General features: G+C 37.1%; 1 protein-coding gene across 2 annotated transcripts in view; it reads right to left on the minus strand.

The window, feature by feature from the left end:
• Positions 1-20,838, minus strand: part of uchl3 (ubiquitin C-terminal hydrolase L3) — a 32,453-nt gene that overhangs the window by 11,229 nt on the left and 386 nt on the right. Inside the window, exons 2-6 of one of the 2 annotated variants that reach the window (NM_001017120.2) lie at positions 20,771-20,782; positions 14,879-15,007; positions 11,661-11,817; positions 9,009-9,094; positions 8,508-8,555 (exon numbers count right to left, since the gene is read on the minus strand). In NM_001017120.2, coding sequence (NP_001017120.1) covers positions 8,508-8,555; positions 9,009-9,094; positions 11,661-11,817; positions 14,879-15,007; positions 20,771-20,782 — 432 coding nt within the window. The other variant, XM_031895999.1, reaches the window with a different exon arrangement.

Below are 20,838 nucleotides of genomic sequence, written 5' to 3' on the forward strand. Positions count from 1 at the left end.
ATTATGTTTCTTTTGTAGAGGATGATTGGATTTTCACATAGCTGCTTGTCATCAATCACTGTGTTCAAGGAAACACCAAACAAATCTAAAAGGCATTGTGAAAAGGAACATGGGACTTGTTGCACATAGGAGACCTTGCATTTTAAATGGAAAAGGGTATAGATGTGTGTAGCTGGTGCCTCGATTTAGCCATTGCCATCGGTAGTACTACCTAGGGATCTGTAGTCTCCTTAGAAATTGGATTACCATAATTGCATTCTATTAAACACATTAGGACTAACTTGTTCAAGTGCAGTTGTTAATAGCAACCAATCAAGTTTTAGTATGAATCAATCTACCTACTCTACCAGTTAGGACATGAAAACAAACATCTGATTAGCTGCTATGCACTACTACAGTACAGTTTTGCACCATTATTTGTAAATGAGTGTCATTGAAACTGGACATATTAAATGGTCCATGCAAATGCACATATACATAAAGATAACTAAAATTACCAGTATAGGTACCAATACTAAATTTATATTAATGCAGTAACATTATTATATTATATTAATAATACGTAGTTAATATTAGCGGGTGATTTTAACTTCACTTTAGAACCCACCATAGACTCCTCAACAGAACACTCCAGTATACCACATAAAAAAATTGAGTCCCTTAAAATACAATTATGAAGCCACACTGTCACTTCGTCCACCCCACAGGCTGAAACTATACATGTTTTTCACCGGCCCAACAGGTATACAGCAGACAACACTACATTGTGATCAGCCACACTGAAATCACTCACCTGAAAAAAGCTCAAACATATATCATTTCTTGGTCTGACTATGGCCCAATTATATGCCCTTAATAGACATGGCCCACCCCAAAAAAAAACCCCAATGGAAACTAAATGAATCCCTTCTCCGTGATGCAACTGTTATTAAGGAAATAATTCAAACTATACAGCACTACTTCATAGAAAACAAAACTGGACTATATGGATGGCACACAAATGCGTCATTGAGGGGAGTTAATTAAACATGCATCTAAAAAGAAAGTTGAGCAAGTCGACAAACTCCAAAGTTTCATAACTATAATACAATCAATAGAAACTCAACACAAGCAAGCATGCTTCAACTTTATGCTAGACACCTTAACCTTAGCCAGGCAACAATTAGGGCTCTGGCACACGAGGAGATTTGTCGCCTGCGTTTTTACCCCCCCCGGCGCTTTGGCGACAAGTCGCCACGACAATACACACGAAGAGATTTCATGCGAGTTGAGCTCCAGGCGATCTGCTACCCATGGTACCACTCAACAGTTACCCCTCCCACATGTTTACTCAAGTTGCTCAGAAAAGGGTCTGTGTGCGATTTGAAACAGCAGGCGACTTGAAGTAGCCTCGTATGTTTTGATGCTGGCTATTTCCATTGGTTTAGCATTGGCGTCTTGTCGCCAAATCGCTCTTTTAAAAATCGCCAGCGACAAATCTCCTTGTGTGCCAGAGCCCTTACTGGCCCTACATTCCTCTCACCATAATAGAGCAATAGAACTAAGCAAACGTTTGTTTTTCGAACACAGCAATAAACATAGTTATCTCCTTGTGTCTGCCCTCAGGAAAAAAACTACTTAGGAACCATATCACTAAACCTGGAAAACCAAGAGGAGACATGGTGATAACCACCAAGGACATTGCGGAAATTTTCACACAGCTTTATATCCAACTATACCAGATTCTAAAACTCTACAACACTTCAGTGGCACACACACAATTATGTCAGCAATACATTCAAAAAGCTAATTTACCTAGGATCATAGAGGAAGTCAAAACAATCTTAAGGTCCCCATACACTGTAAGATCCGCTCGCTTGGCGAGATCGCCAAGCGAGCGGATCTTCCCCCGATATCCCCACCTACGGGTGGGCGATATCGGGGAGCCAGCTGCTTTAAAAAAAAATAATCCGATTGTTTGGCCCTGGGGCCAAACGATCGGATTATATTGCGGCAATGGGGCAGTCGGTTCGGGGACCGCATCAACGAGCCGATGTGGTCCCCGATCCGACCAGATTTTCTAACCTGCCCGATCGAGATCTGGCCGATTTGAGGCCAGATATCGGTCGGGCAGGCTAGTCGGGAGTGCCCATACACGGGCCGATTAGCTGCCGAATCGGTCCAAGGGACCGATATCGGCAGCTATAGTCGGCCCGTGTATGGGGACCTTTAGACTCAATTCTAAAGAAAGGATGAATTCTTCTTTGCCCTCAAACACACTAAATCTGGGAAATCCCCTGGCCCAGATGGCCTAACTATCTCATACTACAAAGAACTAAACTCCTAAATGCCACACCTATTATAGGAAGCTACTGTATCTCTATAGCATATATGTCAAATACAAGGCCTCCAAATTTCCATTTTCCTCATATAGTAACTAAGACTAAGGGGTATATTTATCATGCTGTGTAAAAAGTGGAGTGAAGCATTACCAGTAATGTTGCCCAAGGAATCCAATCAATAATCAGATTTCAACAGTAGCAAAGCATCTATTGGCTGCTATGAGCAACATCACCGGTAATGTCTTACTCTTTTTACACATTGTGATAAATATACCCATTAGTATCTTACTAAGTATATTAATAAAAAATTTGGCCCGCGACTTAGCCTGTGTTTTAGATTTCGGCCCCCTTATGTGATTGAGTTTGACACCCCTGCTCTATACCATCAGAAAGGGAAATACCAGCAGAAGCTCTTGAAGCCCACATTCAAAACAGTGATCCTCTTCTGTATTCCAAGTCCCGGAGCCAGCGAATGCGCAGTAGGGTGCAAATGCTGACTTTCTTGTTAAAGTTCAGCTTTTCACTCTACTTCACATTCACATGACAGAAGAAGGAAGAGGATCGATGTCACGCAGCTACCCAGGCTGGTGCGGTTTTCTCCTAAAAGGAGCCTGGGGTATAAGGTAAGCGATTACTATCACTGGGGGTGCCTAACATTTTGGCAACCCCCAGTAATTGTACCTTTCCTTCTCCTTTAAAACTGTTCATTGGATCAACCAACCCTCATGCCACATACCAATACTAGGCAATCCTAACTTCACTGCTGGATTTTACCTCGATAACTGTAAGGGCTGGTCCCTTAGAAGAGATAATACAAATCTGCCCAATAACTGACATAGATAGGTTTAAGTAAATTACAAATAGACCACCTACTCCTCTTCTATTTCCCATCCAACACCCACAGACAGGAAACTATGCCCATTGAGCAAATCTGGTCCCCTAAAACAGCCCCAGCCAGGGCACTATTCATATTATATAAACTCCTCATCAACTTAAAACTGGACCCTACAGCACAATTAAAAGAAAAATGGGAACTAGAACTAGGGGAAAACACCCAATCCCTACATCCTTTATAGTTCATCTATACTAGCCCTTTTACCTCTAGTAGGCAGCCCAGGAGCTTACCCACAGAGTGCCCAAAGATCAATTTGATCTATCACAATGTGATAGCTGTGATAGCGATGCTGTTACACCTTCCTTGGCACCAATCTTGACATGGCAAAATGTATTTTCAATTTAATATTGTTGTATACTTCTACTTAATCAAACTAATGTACTGCTCCCTGAACTGCCATTCTCATTAGTTCTGTTCAAGACAAATTGAAAATAAAAACTTTAAAAAAAGATGTGGAACACAATAAGATTTTCAACACATTTATATAAAGCCCTATACCTCAATATTTCAATACAAAAATACAAAATTGGAACAATCTGTTGTACGCAATGAAATCTCTCAGCTGGATTAAAGAGCTACAAGGAAACCTTGGGATATTTAAAAGAATTGCCAGTCCTTCTGAGTTAGGTAAAAATAGGCTTATATTCTGAGGTAATATGCTTATTGGGGGTTGCCTTGTATGGAAAGTAAAGACTTACTGATAAATAGATGTAATCAACATGAATTGGCTTGCTTTAGCAGGACTAGTGGTAAAAACAATTTAAATGTCTACTTTCGCCAAATACATTTTTTTTAGCGAATTGGTGTTTTAGGACATACTGAAAGAAGGACTAAATCTCAACAAAGAATTAGGCTAGAAATGCTATACTTTATGTTTTGGCCTTTTGTACAAGCCCAAGGCCACCACAGCACCTTATAATGAAGATATGAAGCTCCAAAAAGAGCCATGGATAATGCCTTCAGAAGCTTCCCATTTTCTCTTCTGCTCACAGCACATTTTCCATTACCTAAGCTTAGGAATAAACTCACAGTATATAGACTATATTAACAACATGCACACCATAAAGATAAACTAGTGCATGGGAGTCGATTATTAACTGGCACTGTGGCATCAGCTTAACGGATGTAACCTCAATTTCTGCTAATGTTGGATAATGTTGGTTTAGTAGTACAGGTACAGGACCCGTTATCTAGAATGCTAGGGACCAAGGGTGTTCGGCATAAGGGGTCTTTCCATAATTTGGATCTCCATACCTTTAGTCTACTAAAAAAAAATCAATAAAACATTAATTAAACCCAATAGGATTGTTTTGCATCCAATAAGGATTATTTATATCTTAGTTGGGATCAATTACAAGGTACTGTTTTATTGCTACAGAGAAAAAAAATCAGTTTTAAAATTCTGAATACTTTGATTAAAATGGAGTCTATGGGAGACAGGCTTTCCGTAATTCGGGGCTTTCTATATAACAGGTTTCCGGATAAGGGATCCCATTCCTGTACATATTTCTTTTGAGCTAAAATCAAATGAAGAAATGAACTAGCTGGCTATCCATGCTTTAACAGCATCATTTATTAAATGAGGCTGTATGTGGCCCTCTAAGAAATTTTCATGTCTGTTTAAGGGTTTTAGAGACTTTGTATGATCATTGTAATATGATCTGGCACTTAAGTAAAAAGTTGCATAGCACTCCATTAGATCCTCAGAGCTTCAGTTCCTATGCAATGCCTCACGTGGATAGATACAATGTATATCTGTCTTCCTGCCTGTACTGTTATCCATTAGCGATCACTATAGAAAGTAAGTATTGCTTGCCATTATTATTATGCATTATGTGTATTTATATAGCATGGATCAGGGAATAGGCACACACAGTTTTCTGAAAGGGTCTTTTGTACCCATAGCACAAAGAGAAGCCACAGACCCAAGCACATTGGGACCATGTGATGCTGGAGACAGAAAGTACCAAATGATCCTACACAATGTGACAATTCACATCTGAAACTGGATTTTCAGGTACAGCACTTTATAGGAGTACAAAAGCCACAGCATTGCTGTTTGCCAGCAGAGCTTTTCAGAAGAACTGACTTGTGGAATTTGCCCTTTGGCTTGGATCACCTGGAATAAAGTGTGGGTTTTTACATCTAAATAAGCCAACCGGGGCCAAGGAATATTAAATAGATACAAACATAAATAACCATAATCATTAATCCCACCGGGTTGGTTCAACAGAAAGTATGATGCCAGTGCTTTACTTTAATTGCTTCAGTGATTAATTGATAACAATGCAAAATACAAAACCCAATGTTTTTACTGAGCAAACATGTAGGAAAAACAGATACACACAATCTGTGGTTCTCATCAGGCTCCCTTCAGCCTCAGGGTCAAGCATGTGAACAGACACCAAATGGCACACAACAAGCAGCATGGAGCTGTAATGTGACTTTGCATCTATGACATGACCCTCATGCTGCCCCTGCATTCTTCTTTCTGTGCAACGCTAAAATGCTATTTCCTCACTGTGAGAAACCATAGCCTCTCAGCAACTCCTCCTTAGCATTCCCATACCAGCACCCAGTATGGGAATGCTTCTTAATAGGAGACACTCCAGCCCCCTTACTTTTAAAATTAAAATAGTATTTCCTCAAAGTATACATGCATATATACAAAGCAAAATATGCTGTCATCAATCAGTGCAGCTTGACAGTCTCTTAATAACAGGCTGGTATGTGTATGCATGATATATAGCATATTTTTGATATATAGCCCCACATACTGTGTATAGAAAACTGTACATTGCATTAAGGGTGAAGACACTATTAGTAGCAACTACTTTTTAATGGCTACAAAAAGCCAGAAAATACCCTGCCATAGACAATACTGAGAATTGCCTCTGCAAAAACACACACATGTAGAGACAATTATCAGTAAATGATCAGCATTGTCAATTTTAGTAGCTATGACAAGTAGCTACTACTAGTAGTTCTGTGTGTCTTTACCCTTAGGGCTGTGGCACACGGGGAGAATGTAAATCGCCAGTGGGATCGCATACACAACGCCGTAATCGCAGAAGTTTCCTCTCTTCGATCGCGGCGCCGTGTATACCATCTCACTGGAGATTTACATTCTCGCAGGTGGGGGATGGCATATCGGGGAGATTAGTCGCTGGCGATAAGGGAGATTTGTCGTGGGCGACTAATCTCCCCATCTGTCACGAACACAATGTGCAAAGTGAGAGGTGATGACATAAACTCTGTTGCCTGTACAATACTTCCATGAAACAGAGCATTACCTGATTATACAAATAGTTCCATACTGGTCAGCATTCCATATTGCCCATGTATACTGGACAGTCACCAAAGTCTTTAAAAAAAAACATTTATGTTTTACCTCTTCATGTGTTAGGGTTAGTGACCTTTGTAACCAGACTTAAGTTGACTGGGGAAGGACACAGTAAAATATGCTTAGGTCACGACTGTATTTATCTTTCTAATTTTAGGTGAACCCTTTAGCAAATGTCAATTTAGGAGTACTGGGCACAAAACTATGCACATGGTTATGTCTATTACACCATAGTAATCGCCAATAGCAGAAGAATTACAGGTGAATCAGCTTCCCTTTAACAGACAAGAGAGCTCATTTAGTTACGTTAAGTGCAGTCCAAGATGCATAAATGTTTAGCAGTCAGGACTGCTTTTGTGCATAGGATGAAGAGTAGAGTGCGCTCATGAAGCCCTGTTCTTGTGTAAAATGAAATCAATAACTACCAAAAAAGTTTGTTAATTACAAGCCCTATTATTTTAATCAATAAATAGCTTTGGTTTTTTTTTATTTCTTGAACAAAACAGGACAAGCAGGGGAAATTTGAACTCTTCCATGTTTGGCTCTTGCAAAGTAGATAAAAAGATTACCATTACACAGGGTTTTTTTATATGCGTTTGAGACATATTTGAGATGAGTTTTAAAAGTTGCATTTTATGGCATTCCCATTGCATTTTTAGACGCCACATGCTGAATTTTTTATGGTTTGCGATGCTTAAAACAACAAGCAAAAATATTTAATTACAAACTCTATTCTTTAAACTCATGTTGAACAAGGGGGTAAACTGGCCCTCAAACACTAAAAGTAACATGGCCACCCAAAGTCACATGCTGCAATGGAAAAGAAATGTTTGGTTGTCCACAATGAGCTATGCCCTTTGTTATGCCATTAATAAACATAGTTTAAACATACAAAGATTATAGCTGTGGGCAGAAGACAAATTCCAGCCTCTTTCAAAGTGCATGTTCATACAGTATCTGTCTGGGCAGGCTGCCCCTCTACACCCACAAATAAAAGCCCTTGAGAAATCTCTGCACAGTTGATTATTTTCACACCTTGTACCTACATTAACTATTTAGCCTGACATAAAAGCAAATAATGGTCCATAGAAATTAGAGTTCTCCCACACCAAGCATGCAACCGGAAGTTACTGAAAACTAGATTTTATTTTATCCATTAAAAAATAGAAATACAAATTGCCTGATGTGTTTCATGCATTTTACACTTAATCATAAGCATATCTGAATAAAACAAAACTTAAGTAATGCATAAGTAAAGGGGAAGGAATGCTATTCTTACATCCTGTCTGTTTCCTCCACAATCTACATTTGCACTTACATTTTGAACAGTAGATCAGAATATTGTATAAAATAAACAAATGCAGCTCATCAAACACAATCACTCATTTGCCTACATTGCAACATACATAGAAGAAAGTGAACAGGTCCTGCCCAATAATAGGGTTCTCACCAAGTTAAGCTAGTTAACTGGCTGCGCATGTGCAGTAGAGAGACCAGCTGTAAACTTTAACAGAAAGTGACTTTTTCATTCTATTACATATGTGTCAGCTCTGGGATTTTGAAGAAAGAAAAAGGGTGGAAGAGGATCACTTGCTTGCATGTACCCCAGGTCGATGCAGCTTTCTACTCAGGAGCACCAGCCTGGGGTATCAGGTAAGTGATTACAATGACTGGGGGGGGGTGCCAAAGGAGAGGAGCCTTCATGAAAATTAAAGCCCTGATACTGGACACAATGAAGATCTTCTGAGAGCAAAAAGGGCCCACTGCATATACATAGATGTTATACAACACAACAGCTAGCAAAGAAAGCTCCCTACTAAAAACCATTTTAATTGTTATATTCATATTCATTTTTAACACTTAAACGTATAATTGCAAGCAATATTAACACAAAAATACATTTATCAATGTATATGTAAAAATATCTATATAACAAAGAGGGCCATACCTCAGACTGTCCTTCCTGGGCAGTGTTCTCATGTGTAACACGTATACTCTAAGATAAAAACATGACAAAAATTAACAGTGTCATGGCATAAAATATACAGGGTGCCATACACCTGAGTAAGGGACTGGGTAACACAACCCAGTACCCATTCCCCCAGAAAAGTTGTGAAGAGTGTTAGTGTGTTTATTCCATGTGTTTTAGACAGACACCACTATCAGTTATTGATCTGCAAGTGATCTCTCTTTTGATTTATGTTACTGGTTGGAAGGTACCTGGAGTACCCACTTGCACCTGTTGCAGGGGGACCCGGCACTGTCAAGTTATGCTGCTGGTGCCATATATAAAAACTACAGGTATAAATAAAACCTTGTGAATAAAATTATGCATATTAAGAAACAGGGAATGGGCCTATGGTTTTTATCTTCTGTGAAGTAAAAAACAGAAGCTATTAGTACATGAGCAAGCTATGATAATGTGCCCATTGGTGCCAGTTTAACCAACCTCATCTTTTTCTAGGAATCTGGCTCTTTCTTCTGGACTCAGGGAAACAGACTCTTCAAGAAACTTCTTTAAAGCAGAGTCACATTCTAGAAGCAAAAAAAAATTGAGTAACAGTATAAAATTGCTATATAATTTATTTTAACTGGCATTATTTTATTAGTATTCCTCAGGGCAGGCAGAATCATCCCAATTGCACTAAGGTTGCAATTAAGTAGTCATGTTTCTTTGTTAAATACACAAACATTACAAAAGGCACATACACATAGAAAACATGCTTTGACCAATATTCATGGAATGTCCTAGAGAGGAGATTGCAGATTTCTCTGCAGTGGAGGGAAATGAATGATCTTTTTGGTCCTGGGGAAGAAAAGAATACACTGTGAGGATGCTGACACTATATGGCAAGTGTTGGTGCTGCAGTTACTATGTAGACATCAGTGACAGCTTAGTTGCATTATCAGGCAAATATCAGTGACAGTGATTTTGCAAAACCAAACACCAACACTGACCATACTCCAGGGATCCTGGAAACTGTACATCTGTAACAGGTGTACATCCTCACTGGGGGGTTAACGCTGTATAGAAGCATAATGGAACAAAGCTAGAAATCAGTCATGCATTATTAGACTACTACCATTCACACTTAATTCTGCTAAAGATGGACCTATTTTTGCAACTTGTCTTTATAATTTATTTTTATGCTTTGTTAAACTATTAGTTTTCTTATTCTTACAGCCTGGAACAGAAAAGGCTATGTTGTTTTTGATTTTAAGTACAGTTGAAGTACAGATGAAGACAGTTCTTTAATAATGCATACATGTTTCTAGGGGGTTTCATCTATTTTGACCTGTGATGCACAACAGATTGCATGGTATCTGTTTCTTTACTCTAGAAACTTAAAATATTACACAATATAGAATCTATAAAAGGGCCTTCTTTTATATTTACAGTTAAATATGCCTGTACAAGTGAAAGCTTGCAGCCCTATGAAAAATCTTTAAGGACATCCAAAAGGTTTGTTCCTTCCCTGCAAGTCAGATCAAGTGAATAAAGCTGACCATACATCGAAAGATCCACTTGTTTATGGAAGACGCCAAACGAGCAGCTCTTTCCTGAATAATAACAATAATCAGATCTTTCATCCATTAGATCACATTCCCTAGATGAAGGCCATCGGGATGGGGAAAAGCTGCTGACTGTCGGGAGCTTTTATTGGCCCATCTATGTCCACCTCTTACTTTTACCATTTCCTTTAAATATTATGCTTAATACTTCTACAGATTGTACTCGACATGCAAACAAGGGAGTTGTACTAGCATTTCATTAAAGGCAGGAGATTAAAACATATCTGTAACTAATGCCTTCTTGGCTTCCTTCTTTACCTACCAGATAACAGAGGTATGAAACTAGGAAGCTGCAAAGAAGGAACAAAATGTCTGGTTGCATCCATAGATTATGCAATAATAAGCAGTTATAATAATTTAATACAACAAATAGTCCCGTTACATTTTCAACTTTGGCTGCAAGTTGGAATTGCAATTTTGCATGAAGTGTTTCACCATATGTATTAAAGTGCTTATTGTACGTGATCATAAAAACAACTATTCTATGGGAGGGGACACTCTGGGAATAAACCTATTTCTTAAAGCAACACAATTACAATATAATGCACTGTTGCCCTGCACTGGTACAACTGATGTGTTTGCCTCAGTAGTTTATATAAACATAGCTGTGTAGCAATGAAAGGCACAGGTTACTTAGCAGATAACATATAAAGCCCCATTATTTTATACATAGCTGTTACATAGCTGTCTACATGCTGTTATCTGCTATTTAACCTGTGCCTTTTCTCCTTTTTTTCAGCTTGAATGTCTGCCCCCATGGCTACACAGCAGTTTATTTCTATAAACTATAGTTGTGTTCCTGTAGGGAACACACCAGTACAAAACAACAGCACATCATATTTTAATAACACTTTAATTTTTTTGGTGTTAGTGCTTTAACTGTACAAATGGATATATATTATATCAAAAGTTGCTGCAGTGGAACATTGTGATTTAATATAAGTTGGAATACAGTTTTTCATTCACAATGTTCCACTGCAGCAACTTTTGATATAATATATATCCATTTGTCACTAATGTGTAGGAGTCTATGATATATTTTTGATAAAAAAAACAATATGTATTTGGCTCCAAACTAGAGTTTATAGATTGCTTACAATTAGGTATATAAGGTGCTGGGATATAGATCATCAGTCTCCAAGCCAGCTTTCATCTCATGAAGAAAATTCTGCAGCTCATTTTATAACGGTGCAAACAGAAACGACTTTTTGTTTTTCTCAACATACCCTTTCTCCAGAGAAAATAGGAAGGATTAAATGCATAGAATGTCCAGGGGATGCTACAAATTTTCATGAAAGTCTCTATTTTTTTGTGAAAGGAATTCTGCTACCTACCAGTTGGCACCTCCCAGTGATTTTAACTCTCCTTCTTATCAATGTATACCATACATCACTTAACCATGAAAGGAAAAATCAGGCCTTTTATGGCACAATTCTGTTTTTTGCAAAAAAAAAAAAAAAAACCTCTACTACTACTGCTGCAATAGACAAAAAAAAATTATAATGAAATGGAAAGTTTACATAGTTACCAAAATCCAGCTTCTCCCTGTTGTTTGCTACTGTGTGAATAAGGCCAATTGTACCACAGGCGTTTCTTATGGTTTGTTTCATGAAGTAAACTGAAGAATCCAATTTTTGCCCATGGGATTTGATTTTTTCTTCTTCTTCTGCCCTGAATGTTTCATACTGGTAAATACAAAACAAACACCAACATTTAGTGGCTCCTACAACACCAAAATGAACAAAAGTACATACAAATGCCCAACTTTGAATGGATCTCAGATTATCTATACAAACATGCACTGTATAAACATTTTTATCATTTACCACAGTCTTTTCTTAGCAAAGAAATGTATCTAGCATCACAAAATAGTCTTGTTTAATAAAATCTTCATAAATGATCAAGGAAATGATACTAACAAGGTTGTGCACCTGTGAATTATTTCATTCATATAACCTCTTCACCCTCTTTCTGGCTTTCAGATGAAGGTCACAGATTCTGGCAGCCAAAAAAAACTATTGATCTGTGGAATGACAATTGTATTGGTAATATAGGTATGGGATCTATTATCCAGAATGCTCAGGACCTAGTGTTTTCCAGATTAGGGATCTTTCCATATCTGGGTCTCTAAACCTGTTCTAAAAAATAATTTTAATGTTAATTAAAGCCAATAGGATTATTTTGCCTCCAGTAAGGATGAATCTTAGTTTGGATCAAATACAAGTTACTGTTTTATTATTACTGAGGAAAATGAAAACCCATGGCGTCTATGGGAGATGTAATTTAGAGCTTTCTGGATAACGGGTTTTGGCATAATGGACCCCATCCCTGTACTATTTTTTACTATTTAGCAAGAAGACAGCTGCTGATATTCAAAACTAAAGAGCTGCTAAACAAAAATCTAAATACAAGTCTCTGCAAGCAGATTAAGATTTTAAAGGCCAGACGCATGGGAGAGAAGAACATCAGCCTTTAAAAGCTTAATCTGCCCACAGAGACCTGGACCTTTGGGGAACTGGTGTTTTATTTAGTGCCTTTTATAACATGGATGGTTTGTAAGTACAACCCTATTTTATTTATTTAAATAAAAGAGTTTTTTGGGCATAGCACAGAAGACACTAATCATGCTATCAGACTGGGAGAGAACTGTGATATACGCACCTAGATTTTATTCAGTCTGATGCCTTTCTACGATGGTGCATTCAATGTGAAAATTCTTGCTCTAGGCCAGCGATCCCCAACCAGTGGCTCATGAGCAACATGTTGCTCACCAACCCCCTTGGATGTTGCTCTCAGTGTCCCCAAACCATGTTTTTGAATTCCTGACTTGGTGGTTTTCTATAAAACACATTCTCTCTGTTTTCCTGACACATTTTGGTGTACAGACTATATCTGAATATATAGAAATACTGCACAATATATGTCCTTATTGCTCTCTTGTAGCTAAAAGCCCTGGCATTTCTTCATCTTCACGGAGGATCCTGGGCAATCCCATATCCCGGCAAAGAGAGAAAAGGCATTTCTGATCTTATATATATTTTTTTAATTTTGTTAAAATACTACGGTTTTACCTTGAAATAGCAAAAATCTGACAATGCTGTATATTCCTTTGAAAAAATGGCAAAGCGTTAAATATTGCTGGAATTATAGAAGCATGCTAAATATTGTATCAACTGTTCTGACACATTTTTGACCCCAATAAAAAGGAGTTAATTTTGAAAGATAGGACCCACAGAACTGAAACAGCAGTGTAATCTAAATGGTAATTATGATGCTAATTACACAAAGCTTTTCTACAGTTCTAAACACCCAGAACTATAGTGAATGAAATCACTTCAGTCAGGCATTTACATTAATTGTATGATTTATTAGTGGATAATTATGTAGCAGAAAAGGCTAAAATGCAGAAAGAAATTATGTATGAATATGGAATTACCAAGCAATTTCCTATTTTTCTATTCCTATGGCATTGGATACAGACGATTGGCCACTTCCTGCAGCTGGTGTAAAGCACAGGTGGAGCGGGGGGGGGGGGGGTGAATGAATTGCAATTGGTATGAAAATAAATAAATAAAGAGAGAAAATGGCTTCCTATAAAATTTTAGCAGAGTGTAACTGTTGCAGGAAAGTCTTTAATTGCTGTACCATATAAAAAAATAGGATGGGGGGCAAACCTTAAATTGCTATTTAAAGCAGCAACACGGCTTTAAACCTCCATCTCCATACTTCACTGCATGAGCAAGATTGTGCACAAAAAGAAGGAGATTGATTGCCAGCACACTTTTTCTTCCTTAAAAAACAACTGTTAAAAAAGTGAGGTATATCTCACTTTGGCCAAAATATCTAAACTCATGTGCCACATCAAGGCCCATCATTATATGTGAGTCACTGCCTTTAAGAATTCTTAAGTCTTAATTCTTAGAATGCTAATAGGCATGAGTTAGGCACATGAGTTAGCACATCCCATTCTATTCTAGAGTGACAGTACCCACTGAACACAGAAGAGACAAAACATGCAGAATTCCATCTACATTCAGCGCTTCAGTGAGGTGCCGTGGGTATCACTGGGGATGATGCCAGTGTGTATAATCACTAACCTCACACCACAGGCTGGTGTTTCTCTTCACTCAAATACATTGACCCAGGGTATTTATATAGTGAGCGCTGTTCAACCACCTTGCCTCCTGTCACTGCAATTCCTTGCAGCTGCCCTGGGCGGGAGAGTAAAATCAAAATATAGGAGGTAAAAAAACAAAAATTTACTCTACTACTCTAGGCCAGCTGCAAGGGTCAACATTTTTCAACAAAGGAGCACTGCCCAGAGGTGTGAGGTTAGTAATGATATAAAATAAGGGGGCAACTCACCAATTGCCACCCTTCAGTCATAAATCCCTTCCTTGTCCTTCAAGACAAAAACTAATCGCGCCTCCATGTGTGCCATCCCGCCGGCGACTTACATGTTCGCCGGTGGGATGGCGGGTCATGGCAACTCAGGGAGATTAGTCGCCCGCGAACAGGGAGTTTTGTCGCGGGCGACTAATTTCCCCGTGTGCCAGAGCCCTAAGAAAAAAAAAAACAACAACACTGAGTTTCCATGCCTAAAAATATAGTTCTGAATAGAATATGACATTTAGATAACAATGACAAAAGTGTGCATAACTTTAGCAAAGCACTGTACATACAATCAGAAGAACATAAATCAGCATAAACTATTTATACTGCTGGTAACAATTAAAACCCCTTTACCTTTTCTGTCACTGGGAAGAGTAGTAAAACAGCACACACTGGTCTGGGGATCATGCTAAGAAGTTCAGGGTCCAAGCCATAGACATCTACGAACTGCCAGCTTGAGCCAACACCTAACTGTTTGAGAAACTGAAAGAAATATATATATATATTGTTAAAAAAGTTTCATTTACACAAATGCAATCAAATGTGAAGTTGCAAAGCCAGAGACAGAATGATACTCAACTTGGACCCTTTATCTATGCTAGTGTTTTCCAACTGTTCATGCTCCCTGCAAATCTGATAACGAACTGATGAATTTGTTTCCTACCATACATGGCAGCATTGGCTGCTAATTCTTCACACATGCCAATTGGTCATGAAAATCTTTTTGCTGTATTTGCTTTGGTTGAATCTAGTAACAACTAATATGAATGTACAGAGGAACTTGCAAAAACTTCAGTGTGAACATTCAGTGAATATTTCAAGTGTATGCTTAATACCACTAATGTCACTGTAGCCTGCTCTATGGTGAGGCAGAAAAAATACCTATAGAAGTAACATTTTTAAGGAACAAACTGAATTGAAAGTTTATTGCAGTAACAATTTTAGTTATGTAACGGTGTGGTTGAAAACCTTGTCTCTTTGGCTAGTAAGTGTACAGATATATAGTGCTTTCTAGTATGTCAGAGTGTTGCATTTTACCTCAATCTCAATATTGTTATATCCGTCTTAGATTTTATTTTAGGTTTGTACATAGCAATTAATTCTAAGGCAGCATTACACACACGGGTGTGCCTTTGATTTACTCAATTAGAAAGCCCATATAAAAGTGTTACTGCTTTTAAATCTCATAATTGATAATGCTGCCTCAATAAAAGCTCTTCTTTATTAATATTTCTGTGGCAACAATGCTAACAGAATTAAAACCTTTCATCATTTTTCAGAAAGAATCTTGTGACAGCATAATAACTGGTTAAATGTTGCTTATAATCGTTTATTATCCTAATTTTTAACCTAACTCTATAGTTACTTCAGTTTTAAAGATGTTTTTGATTTTAATGAAAGAAAAAAATAGCAATTAAACTTCAAAACAATACCATCAAACGCCAGGCCACTCCTGTGCATTATATACAGGTATGGGACCCATTATCCAGAATGCTCGGGACCTGGGGTTCTCCAGATAAGGGGTCTACTAAAAAAAAATATTTAAACAATAAATAAACAGTAATTAAACTCAAAAGGATTGTTTTGCCTTTCAGTAAGGATTATTTATATCTTAGTTGGGATCAAGTACAAGGTACCAATTTTAAAAATGTGAATTATTTGATTAATATGGAGTCTATGGGAGATGGCCTTTCCATAATTCGGAACTTGATAATGCAATAAGGGGTCCAATACATTATATATATATAAAAAAACAGTAAGGCAATTGATTAAGAGGATAACAATGGCTAGGGCCAGATAGAAAGGTAGATCCCAAGAAACAGGACATAGTTCAGCTAGCGGCAAATCACTGACAGGAAGCACAATATGATCCAGCAACCATTAAATGCTTGCTGATGAATTATGTGTCTAGGTGGTCAAAAGAAGGAGATCTGTAAAAGCTTTTGCACAAACATGAAAGTTTCTGGTTCCATGAGCTTGTTACACTAAAAGGGTTAAATGGACTTTTTACTGATGAAAAGTAATAAATATCTGATTAAATCATTATGTAGCATGTGAATTCAGTAATTTATCACTTTTACGGTTAAAATTTTAAGAACACTGTTCTCTATATGTGGTGACACCTAGTGGTGAAATTTAAATTTTGCACTTCATAAGAAAATGACTTGAAGATCCTGACTGAAAGGACTTATGGGATAATCATGGACATTTTATGTCATTAAATACCAAATTCACACAAGGGGGAAGGTTAATAACTTAACATATTGTCACAGTTTTATTATCTTTGAGAAATGCTATGAATTTGACTAAAACACCAGTCATAATTTAATCACAAAGAGAGTGCTGATCCTTTCCAATATATATATATAGAACCCGTTATCCAGAAAGTTCCAAATTACTGAATGGTGCTCCCATAGACTAAATTATAAGCAAATAATTCTAATTTTTGAAAATGATTTTCTTTTTCTCTGTAATAATAAAACAGTACCTTGTATTTGATCCCAACTAAGATATAATTTATCCTTATTGGAGGAAAAACAATCCTATTTGGGTTTATTCAATATTTAAATTATTTTTTAGCAGAATTAAAGTAGAGATCCAAATTACAGAAAGATTCCTTATCTGGAAAATCCGAGGTCCCGAGCATTCTGGATAATAGGTCCCATACCTGTACATGCATACACACACATGTGCAAACATGTTATTAGTTGTTATTTTATGCTTCTATATTAATTACTTATTGGATGTATCCAGGCTTTTTTTGTTGTTTATGATGTGAATTCAGCTATACATATAAAAAAAAAAAATAATAATTTACCGCACTAAACAAACAAAACAAATTCCAATGTTTCAATAACTGAGCCAGTTGAGTGCGGTACTATTTTTGTTGCTCTGTACACATTTTACCTTTAGTTATTTGTCCTGTAGAATACAGAACTTTTTTGGCTTATTTTATGTGTATTACATTGTTTGGTGTGCACCTCTGGGTTGTGTTTATGTATATATAAATAAATATAAAGTGTATGCTCATAAATTAACAGGAATGCTTAAATGCATTGCTTATAGCAATTTGCATTATGTAGTATAAAATGATTTTTTTTTTTTTTTTTAAGGGGACCTTGTCTGCATGACTTTTCCCACAGATTCTATCAAACTACCTATCTCAGAATGCAAGCCAAGGATATAATTTGTATACAGGAATCATTAGTTGTGTGAGAACTATGCTGATCTCCATAATTCAATTGCAACTCTAAGTTACACCCATTGTGGAATTACCTGATTGTCAAGTACTATACCTGTATACTATCATCCAAAGTATTCTAGCATAAAACTAAAAGAGCCAATATACCCTACTAATGTTACTATGTCACGATATAGTATAAGTTTAAGTTCACAAGATACATCCTGAATATGCTCCACTAACGAAGCATTGGTTCTCTTACATGTTAAAGTAAATATTAGCCTGTCACCAGGCCTGCACTGGCCATCTATTGATTCTGGCAGACGCCAGAAGGGCTGCAAAAATCTATACTCTACTGTAGTTGCTTTACTAGGAAGAGTAAATTACCTGGCAATAGAGGACATTGTATTACTAGGTTACCAAAACTAGCATAATCTTGCTCTGCTGCTAAATAGCAGCTCTGACCATTACAGTCATACTGTGCTGGAAGTTGTGTTTCAGTGACAACATTGCAGGCCCAGACAGGCAATATATGGATTTTGGCAAATGCCAGAGGGGCTGGTGGCAAATGCCAGTCACTTGTATTGGGCTGGTGGTTGGCTGTTTGGCTCTCTGTGTACTTGAAATGCCAGGGCCTATTTTGTATCCCAGTCTGGGCCTGCAAAATGGCAAGATGGTCATCCCGTGACACAATTCTAACTTGCAGATTAACAGAAGCATGGTATGCTCTAGACAAATTGTTAACGTTTTGTAGTTTGACGTGCAAACATATTGCAGTGAAGTTATATGTGGTGAAAAAAGTAAGATTTATTGACTCACACCTCACACAAATGAAGACAATGTTTTGGGACCTCTCTGATCCGTTGTCAACACAAAAGCTATAACTTAAATGCAACAATATTTTTTGTGTATCCAATTCTAATTTGCATTACATTTTTACAACAAATTGTGAAGTGATACCAAACCCACAGTCCTACAAAAGCTGATGAATTATTAGTCTTACTATCCACAGACACACAGTTGCTAGCAAAAATTTAAGTTTTACTTCAGCAGCAACAACTGTGTTTTAAACTGGATGATGCAAAAAAAAAAAAAAAAAATAGCCAAACTAGGAAAAGAAAAATTTAAGTAAAAAAATCAAGTTGATATTATTCACATTGCAGACAAAACCCTCTAGTGACCAAAAGAGGGAAACAATGTAATATTTAAAGATTTAGTCCGCAAAAAAATAAAAAACATTAAAAATGTAAAGCTTTATTGTAATCCATTAAAAAGTCATACCCCATGTATGTAGCCTAACACATTTCAAGCTTATCTAGCACTTAATCATAGGCTCACCAAAGTTCTGTTTATACAACTACATATACATGGTGAAACATACACCCACTTGAGCTTAAAACCAATCATTGTGGTCAACTGTTAAACTAAAACCCATGTATTGTAAAAACAATAAGTGGGGTGCACAATGCGAGCCCTGAAAGACAGAGTAAGAGAACACATGGGTCAAATTAGTAATACTAATTATGAATGCAAGAGCAATGTCACAAGACATTTTGCAGAGTGCAATAATAGTGATAAAAGATTTTTTTCAGTACAAGTGATAGAACAGGTAAAAACTGGTAGGAGACCCTCCACAAGCGAGAAGTATATTGGATTCTTTTATTTACACACACATATTCCTTTAAGTTTGAATTGTACTTTTGATGTTACTTGCTTTGTGTGAAAATATATATTTTTTTACTCTGAAACATATGTATTTTTACTATATAACCCTGTGATATGTTATCTTAACTTCTGTATAACCGATTTTGTACCTGATGGAGTTAACTGGATGAAATGTTTGTAGTAGTGGGTGTATGTTTCACCATGTATATATAGTTATATAAACAGAGCTTCGGTGAGCCTATGATTAAGTGCTAGATTAGCATGAAACGCGTTAGGCTACATACATGGGGTATGACTTTTTAATGGATTACAATAAAGCTTTATATTTTTAATATTTTTGATTATTTTGCGGACTTAATCTTTAAATATTACACTGTAAAACTGGATGATACCTTAAAGTTGGCTGCATAAGGGGGTGTCTTTATGAAAGAGTGGAAAGAGAGTTGATCAAAGTTTACCAGAGGGAAAATTCTCCAGCTCTCTGTTCAATTGTACAGGATTTTTTAATGGAATACTTATCAACGTGTAAAAATAGAATTTGCTTTATTCATATTTTGATACTTGTGACCCTAAAAAAATCTTACACAACAGAATAGACAGCTGTGACATTTTCACTTTATTTTTTTATGAATATGCCTTAAGGAAGATTTGTTACCAACAATTTCAGCTGGTTTGATAAGTGTAAAATATGGCAACACAGAAGGATGGCCGTTATCTTTATAAATGTCATTGCAGATATTTAAGCCCACATAGTTTTTGGTTAGCGATGACCTGGATACATATTTTCATGAAAGTGATCAGAAAACCTTTTTTGCCTTTTGGGCAATCAACTAAAGCATATTTGTACTACAGTTTGACCAGTTAGATGTATCTAAACATAAATCTGATATTCATGCAGTTTGGAATCAAACAACTTGTATAAAACATTCTACTTTTAAAACAATTTTTATCACTAAACATGTTGGCAAAAACATAAAGCCAACTATCCCTTATTTGACTAAATGTTGCCTTGTAAAAGGAATTCTGTCCTCTACAAATAGAGGGTATTAAACTGGAAACTGCATATTAGTATTAGTTATAAGTAGAAAACTGTCAGTTCTCACGTAGAACCCAATGGGCATTTGGGCATGGGCAGCCTGTAATACAGTGAGGAGACCGGTCCAAAAACCTAGGCATGAGTGAAAACACTGGCAAATATGGCCCTGGCTGAATATTTTAAAAATCATATTGGATTGTGGGTCTGCAGTGGTATATATAAATGGACATAAGCAAATGCCAGCTGAAACCATCTGGCTTCCAGCCAAGGAGAATATACTTACAATCTTGCTTCAAACCTGCCTATATACTCCAGCAGTGTAAACTGTAAGTGGGCTCTTCGTAGATACCCAAAGCGCACTCACCTGGTTCATTAACTGCAAAGAATAAGAAGAGAACATGTCAATGGTCGGTTCAAGCAAATGAATGTGTA

This window comes from Xenopus tropicalis, chromosome 2 (assembly GCF_000004195.4).
Source record: "Xenopus tropicalis strain Nigerian chromosome 2, UCB_Xtro_10.0, whole genome shotgun sequence".
Classification (NCBI taxonomy): Eukaryota; Metazoa; Chordata; class Amphibia; order Anura; family Pipidae; genus Xenopus; species Xenopus tropicalis.